The sequence below is a fragment of the Triturus cristatus genome, chromosome 4_1 (assembly GCF_964204655.1).
Source record: "Triturus cristatus chromosome 4_1, aTriCri1.1, whole genome shotgun sequence".
NCBI classification, from domain to species: Eukaryota; Metazoa; Chordata; class Amphibia; order Caudata; family Salamandridae; genus Triturus; species Triturus cristatus.
Window position 1 is genome coordinate 787,528,075 of NC_140585.1, and position 12,722 is coordinate 787,540,796.

The following is a 12,722-nucleotide window of genomic DNA, read 5'->3' on the forward strand; positions in this document are numbered from 1 at the left end:
CAAAGTGGCTCCCTGGATTAAGTCCAACTACCTAAAGATGAACATGGACTAGATCGTTCGTTCGAAGTGGTGATATTCGGAAAGGTAAATGCTACTTACCACAGTATGCATCTTTTCATGGCACCTAGAGCTGTAGAATCTCATGCTATGCATAGATTGCCATCAAGTGTTGGGTCCGGATGTTTGCACTTAGTTTTTGTTCGAAGAAGACTTTTCAGTCACGAGGTAGGTGATTACTCCTTTCGGTGATGGTGCACATGGGCATCGGCTCCATCCTTAGATTGTTTTGCCACACAGGGTGATGATGGAGTTAGTAAGAGTCCATGTATATTGTATCTAAGTAAGATAGCACTGCAACAGGTATAGGTACCCGGGGATGCGGGTGGGCGCATGAGATTCTACAGCTCTACATGCCAAGAACAGATGCATACTGTGGTAGCATTTACCGTTCGAGGCATGCGAGCTGTAGATCACATGCTATGCATAGACTGTATAGCAGTTATCTCTCAAAGTGGTGGCTAGCCTGTAGCAGCGGTCTGAAATAGTGTACGTAAAACTGCGTGGCCCACACTAGCTTGTTGTCTTGCTAACTCATCTACACAATAGTGTTTCGTGAATGTGAGAGGTGTAGACCATGTTGCAGCTCTGCAGATATTATCTATGAGTATATTTCCTAAGAATACCATAGAGGCCCTCCGTTTGCGTGTAGAATGCGCTCTATGGGGAATTGTTAATGTGCATTTAGCTTTGATGTAGCATATCTGAATGCACTTAACTATCCACCGTGCAATACTTGATTTTGATATTGGATTGCCTTTATGTGGTGGAGCAAAAGCTACAAAAAGTTGCTTGGTTTTCCCGAAAGGGTTTGTCCTTTCTATATAGAAAAGTAATGCTATTTTGACATATAAAGGTGTCAAGAGCACATTCTGCCACTGAATCTGGTTGAGGGAAGAACACAGGCAGCTCAACAGATTGGTTGATATGAAAGACAGAAATTACTATAGGTAAAAATTGGGGGGGGGGGGGGGGGGGGGGGTTAGCCCTTAAAACCACACTGTTTTGGTGGGTTTGTAAAAATGGCTCTATGGTTAGTGCCTGAAGCTCACCCACTCTCCTCAGATGTGATGGCTGTGAGGAAGGCTACCTTCCATGTGAGAAATTGTCATTAACATTTGTGCAATGGCTCAAAAGGCAGACCCATGAGCCTTGTAAGAACAATGTTGAGATTCCACACTGGAGCAGGTAGAATTCTGGGTGGAATGACTCTTAGGTCCTTGCATAAATGCGTTATTAGCAGGCACTCTAAAAATAGACAAATGTCTGTTTTGAAGATACGCAGCAAGATTGTAATCGTATAGATGTGTACGCTAAATTGGAACACTGTAGATGTAGTAGGTAGCAAATTATATTTTAAATTAAAGCATCTAGCGGATTGATTTTATTGTTTTTACAGTAAATGACAAACCTTTTCCACTTTGCTGCATAGCATGCTCTTGTGGTAGGACGTCTAGCCTCTGATAATATTCATGCAGCATGGCTGAAGATTAGGATAGCCAAACTCTAGAATTTCAGGTGCCAGATCGCAAGGTTGAGATGACAGGGATCTTGATGCCTTATCTCTCCACGGTTCTGAGCGAGAAGATTGGGAGTAAGGTGTCGTTTTTGGTGAGGAACTACTGATAGCTCCAACAGGGTTGTGAACCAGGGTTGATGGGACCATGTGGGAGCAACTAGGATTAGTGTCAGGGACTGCTGTCTGAGCTTCGGAACCACTAAGAGAATGAGTGGGAGAGGTGGAAAAGCATAAGCAAATATCCTTTCCTTGACCAGTTCATTCATAGAGCATTGCCTTTGGACCATGGGTGTAGATACCTGGATGCGAAGTTTGGGTATTTTGCGTTTAGGTGGGTGGCGAACAGGTCTATCTCCGGGAAGCCCCACATCTGGAAGAATGGGAAGAGAACTTGAGGGTGGAGTTCCCATTCATGGATCGGCTGTCGTTGGCGAATGAGCAGATCTGCAATCCGGTTGTTTACTCCTGGAAGGTGTTCTGCAAGGAGATATATTTTTTGAGCTATGGCCCATCTCCAGATGCTCCGGGGGGGTGGGGGGGGTGAAACCAGTTCGACGAATGGCCACCCCTTCAAAAGGTTTTGTATGCTCCAACACTGCAGAGAGCGATGGGTGTGGCAATCCACCAACACTAGATCTGATAAATGACATTGAGCCTGGTTCCACTGTCATGCTAAGCATTCCTGTAGGGGACGCATTTGGAGTGTTGCGTACGGAACTATTAAAATGCAAGATGCCATCATCCCTAGCAGTTGCATGAACACTCGAGCTGGTAATGAGGGTTAATGAAATTTTGATATTAAGAGTCTGCATGTTGCAGATCCTGACTGGGATGGGACACGCTAGAGCTTTACAAGTGTCTATTGTGGCTCCTAGATACACCTGTGTGTTGATGGTTGGAGATGAGACTTGTTGAGGTTTACAGTGAACCAGAGGTCGTGAAGCAGTTGGACTGTTCTTAGAGTGTGGCATAGGCAGCTGTGTTGCGATCTGGCTTTTATTAGCCAGTCGTCTAGATAGGGGAAGACGTGAATGTGCTGTCTCAGATGAGCCGCGACTACTGCTAGACACGAAAAACCCTTGGTACTGTAGTTACTCAGAATGGGAGGGCTTTGAATTGATAATGTTGGCCGTTGACTATAAATCTGAGCTATTTGCGGTGATCTGGGTGAATGGGAATATGGAAATAGGCGTCCTTTAGATCCAGAGTGGACAGAAAGTCAGCGTGCTGAAGGAGCGGGAGAACCTGTTGAAGTGTAACCATGTGAAAGTGGTCTGATTTGATGTAGAGGTTTAGTTGTCGGAGGTCTAATATAGGTCTTAGAGAGCCATCCTTTTTGGGAAACAAGAAGTACAGGGAGTATAACCCGGTCCCTTGGTATCGTTATGGGACTGGTTCTATAGCCTGTTTTTCTAGATGAAAGAGAACCTCTTGCTTTAAGAGTGAGATGTTCCAGTGACATTGCATGTGGTTTTGGAAATATATTTGCGGGATTGGCTGTAAGTTCCAGGCAGTAACCATATTGGATAATTTGCAGTACCCATTTATCTAAAGTGATGGAGTTCCAGACAGGGAGAAATTGGGAGAGACGTCCCCCAACAAGAGTGGAATGATCGGGGGTACAGGATGGAAGTCACTGTTTGTTGTTGGATGGGGAAGAGCGTGTAGAGTTGCCTCTGTTTCTTCCCTTACCATTGTTCCCTCTAAAACCTCCACTGAAATAACCTCTTGGTGAGGGGGAATGAGTATTACCCTTGTAAGAGGAGGAGGTAGTGTCTGTGGGTATGTTTTTAGGGCCACCCCTATAAAAGGAGCGGCAAAAGGAACCTCTATTGGAGGGTGACTGCAAAGCCCCCATGGACTTTGAGACCTCTATCGTTCTTCATTTTTGTCCAGCGAGGTGTCAACTGCTGGTCCAGAGAGATGTTCCGTATCAAAGGGTTAGTTGGAGGTTTGAAACCTGAAATTCTCAACCAAGCATGCCTCCATAAGAGTGCACTGGTGTTAATTGTACGGGCTGCTGTGTCTGCCACATCTAGGGCACACCTAATAGAGGTATTTGTAATGAGCTTACCCTCTTGAATAAGGTTGTTAGCCTTGGTATTGTGTTCATCAGGTAAGAACTGCATGAGTTACTCTAACTCATCATAGTGAGCCCTGTCATAGCGAGCCAACAAGGCTTGAGTATTTGCAATACACCAATGGTTAGCTGCTTGTGAAGCCACTCTTGCCTGAGGCGTCAATGAGCTTGGATTCCTTATCTGGAGGAGGAGCTTCACACCTGACATTTGGGAACTGGCTCTTGCGAGCATTAGACACTACAAGAGAGTCTAAAGGTAATTGACCTTTGATGTATGTCCTTCGGTGGGTGTAGGCTTCTATTTTTTTCTCCACCCACAATAATTCTTGCCCTGACCGGGTCTTTGAAAATGTCCTCAGTGTGTTTTAATATGCCTTTGAGCATGGGTAGTTTGTGAGTGACCCGGAGAGGAGCTAAGGGTTTCAAAGAGAAAATCCTGTTCTAATGGTTCTGAATGTAACTCCACTCCGTGATACTGAGCAGCCCTATTAAGGAGCTTAATGTATGCAATGTTGTCATCTGGTGGGGAGGGCTTGAAGGGGTACAGATCTGGATTATCATCTTGATAAGTGTGATAATCCTGCCAAGGATTAGTGTCCTGTGGGGGATCGTTATTGTCATCTCCATCTCCATCTCCATCATCTTGAGGATTAGGTGAAATTGGTGGTGGTGAATTTTCAGGTGAAATGAGTAAATTGGGATTAATAGGATAAGTAGGTGGAATGTAAGGAGGAGAAGGGTTAGTACCAACTTTTCTTTAGAGGAATGTGGTAGTCCTCTAGTAAGTCCAATTTTCTCTGTTTTGGTATAGTGGCCTGAATATGCCCTGTATCAGGGTGAATCACCAACTTTCTGCTTCGGATCTGGAATAGAGTGATCGGACCGAGGCTCTTTAGACAGAGTCTCTTTATCCTTGGTTGCCTGTTTTGGCGAAGGTTTCGGCTCAGAGCTTTTCGGCAGTGTGGGCTTGGACTTGTGTTTCGGTGCCAAAGGTGTCGGGTTGGCACAGAGATGGGGTCAGTTCGAGCCAAACCGGAAGGCTTTTCCATGTTTCAGAGCCGGGGATAGACAGAGGTTGCACACTTCGTGTGAGTCAGTGCGTGGCAATTTAGCACAAAACCCGGAACATAACTTGAAGGGAGTCCGTTCCATCGACTGCTAGAGCAGTCGCGTGGGTAGGCCAGACGGTCTTCCACGGGTTTTCCGATCGAAGATGTTAAAGTTGAGACGTGACGAATGGGGAACCGCGATCGATAACAATACTGTTGAGGGTATGGATTAAGAGTCGAAGCGGCCCAAGAAACGGTGCTGAACCGGAAAAAAACTATCTAAGGATGAGTCGATGCTCATGCGCACTATCACCGAAAGGAGGAGTCACCTACTTTGATTTTGTTCGAAGAAGTCTTTCCATTCTCAAAGTGCAAACATCTGGACCAAACACTAGATGGTGATCAATCCATAGCATGTGATCTACAGCTCAAATGCCTCCAACAGCTGCTTTGCCGTGGGACTCCGCCTGGTGGCCTACAAACCTCGGATCCACTCCCACCCTCAGCACACAAGCAAGAAACCTCTGAATCATTATCGACAGCAAGGTGAACATCTCCACCCAGGTCAAAGTAGCTGACACATCATGCTTCCACCCAATGAGGATGCAGAGAAAGATATTTAAGTGGCTATGTAACACGAGGAAAACCATCACCCAAGCCCTCATTACCAGAAGACTGGAAGACTGGACTATGGGAACAGCATCTACGCAGGCCCCAACAACCATCCAACTTACAAAAAGACTTCAGACCATTCAGAATGCAACAGCCAGCCTGGTCCTCAACTTTCCATGTCAGTCACACATCACACCACCTGAGGGAACTTCACTAGGCATCTGAAACAGAAGTGCACACATTTCAAGCTGCTCACCCACATATGCAAAGCAATACACAACACAGGTCCAGGCTACCAAACAGCCATGTACAGTTTCACAAACCCTTCAGGCACCTCTGGTCAGCCGGAGTCTCACTGGCACAAGTCCCACGCATAAGCAGATCAGGAGGTCCTGCCTTCTCATACATCACTACTAAATCATAAACAAACCTACCACTCCACATTAAAGCCTCCTCCTCCCTTCTTGATTTCCACAAGAAGCGGAAGACCAGGATCGTCGAGTAGTCACGTCAAGGCTAGCCTCACACTGCTGCAAAACACCAGGATACCCGCAAGGGTTATAGTGCGCTACAAAAATGTGCATAATATAACAACGTCTGTCACAGTAGGCAACTGCAAATCTACCAACTCTGTGGACCACCACCACAAAACTGGGGCTTTGTTCAAGCAGGTGCCCTAGTTGGGTGCCCACTTTTGTTTCGGAGAGGTATCTCGATTATGCACAGCATTTTCGGTATGCCAACAGTTCACACAGTGGCTCTTGCTATACTACAGCGCCTTTGTGCCTTTGAAATGCAAGTGGCTTTGATATGAAATTACCAGAATTTATAACGCGCACAAACACCAACCAGTATCAGCACAGAGTGAGTAGGTAGCTAGCAAGTTGTCTACATCCACCTCATGGTGGATCATTCTGAAGGCCTTGAATTGCAACCAAATCTGCCACAAAATATCCTCAAGCCATCAGTAGTACTCGTGTTGAGGCAAAGGTGCAGAATACTTAATACAGAAAGGGGTGTGCATTAGTAATCTCGTAGGGAGGCATCAGCCAAACTAGCAAAATCTGCCAATCTGAAACTCCTATGAATCTCTCAATCTGCCATCTGAATCTGCCAGTCAAACTCATGTGGGTAAATTTCTGTAGCATCCAGAGCAAAGTATGGTGCCGAACCAGTGCAGCATTTGGCAAAGTGTATACGTGTGGCCTGGAACTGGCAGGGAGCTGGGAAGAGGCCCAGAGTGAGTTAGCCCTGGGTTTGGCATTGTCAGCATAAGTCTGACTGGAAGCTTGCAAAGGATAAATTGGGACCAAAGGTGACCCAGAATAATCTGAAAAAAGCATAGCATAAGCTCCTTGATATGACCTGCCGCAAAGTCTATGACGGCCTGGGAAATATGGGGATAATCAGTACCACCTAGGGAACAATGTCAGTCAGATGACGAATATGGAGTTGGGGCCTTGTAGCGTGAGTGCAGTCTCTCTCCCTGGGGCCGGAGCCAGAGCCAGGGGGATGCCTGCCATTAGGATCTTCTTGAGCTTGCGCCAAGACTTGATTTTTGATTTCACCTTGGACTTGCCCTAAGATGACTACCTGAATTGGAGCAGGCCAGAGACTTGGAACATGACCCACCTTCATGTGTGTGCTTGGCAATGCTCATCTTTGCCTCACACTCCCTGATAACTTTCAGGTGCATCAGAAAGCATGTCACAGGACATCTAATCCGAGTCACCAGAGGCAAATGGTGTCTGGGTCGCTAAGACACCTGCTTCCTGCAGTTGCAGCACAGTTTAAAGCCTCTTGACTGCAGAGGTGGGGTAAAGATTTTTGAAACAAAAAACGTTAAGTGTTGGTAAGCCAACGACAATGTTTGGGAGCGGTGCTTAGGAACCATGTTGAAGGGTGTGGAATAAAGAGAATGATGTAAAAGAACAAGGCAATTGCCTACATATGGCATTAGGCCAATTTAACTTCTGGAGGAAGTAGGAGGGCACTGCGAAGGGAGGTAGCGTGACCTATCTGTACGGGAAAACAACTGCTGGAAAGAGTTCTGTATACAATCTAGCAAGGAATCTGTGGTTAGGGGTATCCATTAGAAATATTTTGCAGCCCAAGCCTGCCAAACGTTTGAAGGGATCATAAGAAAATGAGGCAATTTCAGATTAAAAAGTATCTTTCTGTGAAACCAATGGAAAAATAAGTGTGTGGGGACCTTTAGAAAGGCCCATCTACTTCAGTCACACATACACACATTTACTTTTAAATTAGGAGTTTGAGAAAGTAATCTACAGAACTCCATTTGGAATGATTACTTTTGGCTTTCTAAGCCCTCATCACTAGTATGCAAATTACATTTCCAGCAGGAATGAAGATCGCAAAAAGAATTTACAGAGAGAAAAAAATACTTTGGGAAATGTAACGTACCTTTACAGCCACCAGTTTTTCATTCTCACAAGGTCTTGACGAACCTGCACAAATAGGAAAGTAAAAAAAAGTATCGTGGATTAAACCAAGCACATGGCAGAAGAGCATTAAAGGTTGAGCAAAATCATTTGATCGCTTCATCATATTTTAATTGAACATTAGTGTACTGTGTAGTGAATCAAAGCCATGGGGGTGTGAATACAAAAAAGTTAGTGGAACGTTTGACTAAACTGAAAAGCACATCAACATCATGGCAGGCAACTGAAGATAGCAATGAGGGACCAGAGACCCTTTTTCCCTGCAGGATGTTGCACAGACTAGAGAAGAATTGCCAGCTTTGGTTTGCAGATGCTGTGGTGGGGGTCATGGCACTAAAACAACTGTGAGGCCTAAGGCAGACTAGGGCAACTAGGTGGTTACTGGCTGTCACTGTGGCATGGGCCTTAACTTCTAGGAGGGTGTGCGGGGTTCACCTCTATTTTACACTTTCATCCCTCTACTTTACAATTTCCCAAAATGAGCTTGCAGCTTTTAACCAGAGCACATTAATAGTTGTGGCGGCACTAAGAATAAGTGGGGAGAAAATGAAAAGATTAGGTCGGAAGGCCCCTTAGGATAATACAGAGGAGAGAGGAGGGATTGACAGAGGTGAGAATTAAACCTGCATGTTAAAATAAATAAATAAATAAAAAACACAAAATCTAGATCTACAGTTCCTGTGGCCATTGTTTAAATAGAATTGTGCTACTAGGTCATGGTGGAAGCCCAACAAAGAGCTCACACATACACACTGTCTTATTTAAAAGAGGCAATCTTACAGTGTCTCTGCCTCTCTGTACAAACCTATCTTTGCCTTGCTATACAATTTATTTGTGACAAAAAAAGCTCTAAAGTGCGCATGTGCAAATTTCTTATTGCCAAATCCTACTTCAAGCAAAATCTCAGGTAGTAGTAGTAAATGAATTGGCAGATTGTACACAGACATAATATACAGCCTGAAGGCTTCAACAGCTACAAGTATAACTGTCACAAGGCAATTTGAAAGCACCAATGTGTGTGTTATACAGAGGAGCTAGCTTACGGTGATCCAGAGGCCTACTGCAGTCTTTGATGGCAAAAATTCAATCTAAATTAAAACCGAAGATTTTTAAAAGTACCATAATAACTCCAATGTAGAAATAGTGATTAGTATTGGTAGCTGAATGCTCCAAAAAGGAGACTGATTACCTTGTTGATTTTTGGATCTTAAAGACCAGTTCCAATAAGGGGGACTCCAAACACCCAACACAGACTTAAACAAAAAACTACATCTCCATAAAAAAAAAAAAAAAGACTGTGGGAAACAAAACTTCCCAACCAATCAAGCAGGATAATCAGACGGCAGTGTTCAAAGATCTGCTTGGAGAGGTTATTCTATTTTATTTTGGGAAGAGCATCTCAAACTTCAAGAATTACGATGGTAGGCTGGTGTTTTACCAGGCACATTCCATTTGTTCTCAAACCTAAGCATCTTTAGTTGGTCATATCTGGCCTGCAAATTTCTCCACAGCAGGTCACATGGTAAACATTATGGAATACCAGAAGGAATATGCTACTTACCAGTATGCATCTGTTCTTGGCATGTACAGCTGCAGATCTACACACTTTTGCATACATCGCCATCTGGTGTTGGGCCCGGATGTTTGCAGTTTGTTTTTCCTCTTGGAAAGTCTTTGGAAGTCACGAGGTCGGCGACTCCTCCTTTGGATCGTATTGCGCATGGGCTTCGGCTCCACCCTCAGATTGTTTTTCGCCAGCAGGGAAAGATGGAGCGTAGTAACAGTGAAGAAACCCAGGTGTGTTGTATCTAAATAAGATAGACTGGAACAGATCCAGGTAGCCGGGTAGGCTGGTGGGCGTGAGTAGATCTGCAGCTCTACATGACAAGAACAGATGCATACTGGTAAGTAGCATATTCCGTTCGAGGCATATGAGCTGCAGATTATACACTTTTGCATAGACTATATAGCAGTTCCCAACCTTAGCGGCGACCACCGGCATCTGTTGCAGTGGTTTGAAATAGTGTTTTTAGTACAGCCTGGCCCACACTAGCTTGTTGCTTGGTTTGCACATCTACACAGTAGTGTTTAGTGAAAGTGTGCGGTGTTGACCATGTAGCTGCTTTGCAAATATCATCTAATGGGATGTTCCCTAGAAAAGCCATAGAAGCCCCTATCTTTCGTGTAGAATGGGTTGTAGGGGGAACGGATAGCGTTCGTTTTGCTTTGTGGTAGCAAATCAGGTGGATTGTAAAATGCATCCAATCTATCCCTGATTTTGAGATGGGGTTGCCCTTGTGTGGTGGAGAGAAAGAGACAAACAGTTGTTTGGTCTTTGAGAGGTTGTGTTCTTTGGATATAGTAAAGTAAGGCTCGTTTGACATCTAGCGTGTGTAGAGCCCTTTCTGCAACAGTCTGAGGTTGCGAGAAAAATACCGGTAATTCTACAGATTGGTTTAGGTGAAAAGGGGAAATGACTTTAGGTAGGAATTTTGGGTTGGTACGGAGAACAACCTTGTTCTGGTGCATTTGAAGAAAAGGTTATTGTATGGTAAGTGCTTGTATCTCACTGACCCTTCTAAGGGAAGTGATGGCTACAAGGAAAGCGGTTTTCCATGTGAGAAATTGCAGTTCGCATTTATGCAAAGGTTCGAAGGGCGGCCCCATTAGCCTTGTGAGAACGATATTAAGTTCCACACAGGTGAGGGTGGTACTCTGGGGGGAATTATTCTTTTTAGGCCTTCCATGAAGGCTTTAATGGCAGGTACTCTGAAAAGTGATAGGTGCTGCCTGTTTTGTAGGTAAGCTGCAATTGCTGCGAGGTGTAGCCGAATGGAGGTATATGCTAGATTACACCTTTGTAGGTGCAGTAAGTAGCATATGATGTGTTGTATTGACACGTCTAGAGGATTGATTGTGTTATGGCAATACACAACAAATCTTTTCCACTTGGCAGCGTAGCAGGCTCTAGTGGTAGGGCGTCTAGCTTCTCTGATGACGTTCATACGGTCAGGGGGAAGGTTTAGGTATCTGAATTCTAGGATTTCAGGAGCCAGATCGCAAGGTTGAGCTGAGCTGGGTCTGGGTGCCTGATCTCTCCATGGTTCTGGGTTAGGAGGCATGGTGAGAGGTGTAGCTTTTGGTGTGGTACTACCGAGAGTTCCAGCAGCGTGGTGTACCACAGTTGTATGGCCCATGTTGGAGCTACTAGGATCAGCGTGAGGGAATGCTGTTGTAGCTTTCGCACCACTAATGGAATTAGTGGGAGAGGTGGAAAAGCGTACGCAAATTTGCCTGACCAGTTTATCCATATCGCATTTCCTTGGGTCAATGGGTGTGGGTATCTGGCGGCAAAGCTTGGGCATTTTTTGTTTTCGTGGGTGGCGAATAGGTCTATTTGTGGATGCCCCCACGTTTGAAAGAACGGGTGAAGAACCTGCAGGTGAAGTTCCCACTCGTGGATCTGTTGCGTCTGTCTGCTGAGCAGATCTGCCATGGTGTTTTGGACTCCTGGGACATGTTGGGCTAGGAGAAAGATTTTGTGTGGAATTGCCCATCTCCATATGCTCTGTGCTAGTTGAGAGAGCTGTGGAGAGTGTGTGCCGCCTTGTTTTTGAATGTAATGCATGGCAGTCATGTTGTCTGTGCGAATGAGGACTGCCTTGCCTGAAATCTGTGCCTGAAAAGATTTTAGGGCTAGAGAGACTGCTAGTAACTCCAGATGGTTGATATGGAGTAACTTTTGTTGCAGCGTCCATGTGCCCTGCACTGTGAGGTGTAATAGATGAGGTCCCCAGCTGGAGAGCGATGCGTCCTTTGTTAGTATCATTTGTGGAACCGGGTCCAGGAACGGTCGACCTTTGGAAAGGTTTGTGGTATTCCACCACTGCAGAGAGCGATGAGTGTGACCGTCTAGCAACACCAGATCTGTCAGTTGTCCCTGGGCCTGGTTCCATTGGCGCGCTAAGCACTCTTGGAGTGGACACATCTGGAGTCTTGCATGGGGCACTATGAAATTGCAAGAGGCCATCATCCCTATCAGATGCATAAACACTCTTGCTGGAAGGGAGTGTTAAAGTATGAATCTTTGTCGCAAAGCCTGAATGCTTGAAATCCTGGCCGGATTGGGGTAGGCTATTGCTTTTGAGGTGTCTATGGTGGCACCGAGGTATTGTTGTATGTGGGATGGTGTTAGTTGGGACTTTTGGTGGTTCACCGTGAAGCCTAGTTGGTTAAGTATTTGGATTGTAGTGGCAGTGTGGTGTACACATTGGTTGTAGGACGTGGCTTTTATCAGCCAGTCGTCCATGTATGGGAAGACGTGAATGTGCTGTCTTCTGAGGTGTGCCGCCACTACCGCTAGGCACTTGGTGAATACCCGTGGTGCTGTTGTGACTCCGAATGGGAGCACCTTGAACTGGTAGTGTTGCCCGTCCACTACAGGTACTTTCTGTGAGCATGGTGTACTGGAATGTGGAAGTATGCGTCTTTCAAGTCAAGTGTGTTGAGGAAGTCGTTCTGGGAGAGGAGCGGAAGCACCTGCTGAAGCGTTACCATGTGAAAATGGTCTGAATGTATGTATGTGTTTAGGGGCCGGAGATCTAGAATAGGTCGTAGAGTCTCGTCCCTTTTTGGTATTAGAAAATATAGGGAGTAGACCCCTAAATTTTGCTGATTGACGGGAACTTGTTCTATTGCATGTTTTTGTAGGAAGGAGATTACCTCCTGTTTTAGTAATGTGGAATGTTCTTGTGACATTGGGCGTTGCCTGGGTGGAATGTTGGGGGGTAGATGTTAATTCCAGGCAGTATCCTGACCGAATAATTTGGGTCACCCACTTGTCTGAGGTGATGGTCTCCCAGACATGAAGGAAATTTTGAAGCCTGCCCCCGACCGGAGTGGGATGGTCTGGAGGGAGCGGGGGGAAGTCCTTGGGTAGGCGG

The 12,722-nt window shown here is 45.4% G+C and overlaps 1 protein-coding gene across 2 annotated transcripts in view; it reads right to left on the minus strand.

Moving 5' to 3' along the window:
- Window positions 1–12,722, minus strand: part of SCAF11 (SR-related CTD associated factor 11) — a 968,921-nt gene that overhangs the window by 685,464 nt on the left and 270,735 nt on the right. For both annotated transcript variants that reach the window (XM_085653364.1, XM_085653363.1), the window contains exon 7: window positions 7,742–7,785. In XM_085653364.1, the coding sequence (XP_085509490.1) occupies window positions 7,742–7,785 (44 nt within the window). The remainder of the gene's footprint in view (window positions 1–7,741; window positions 7,786–12,722) is intronic.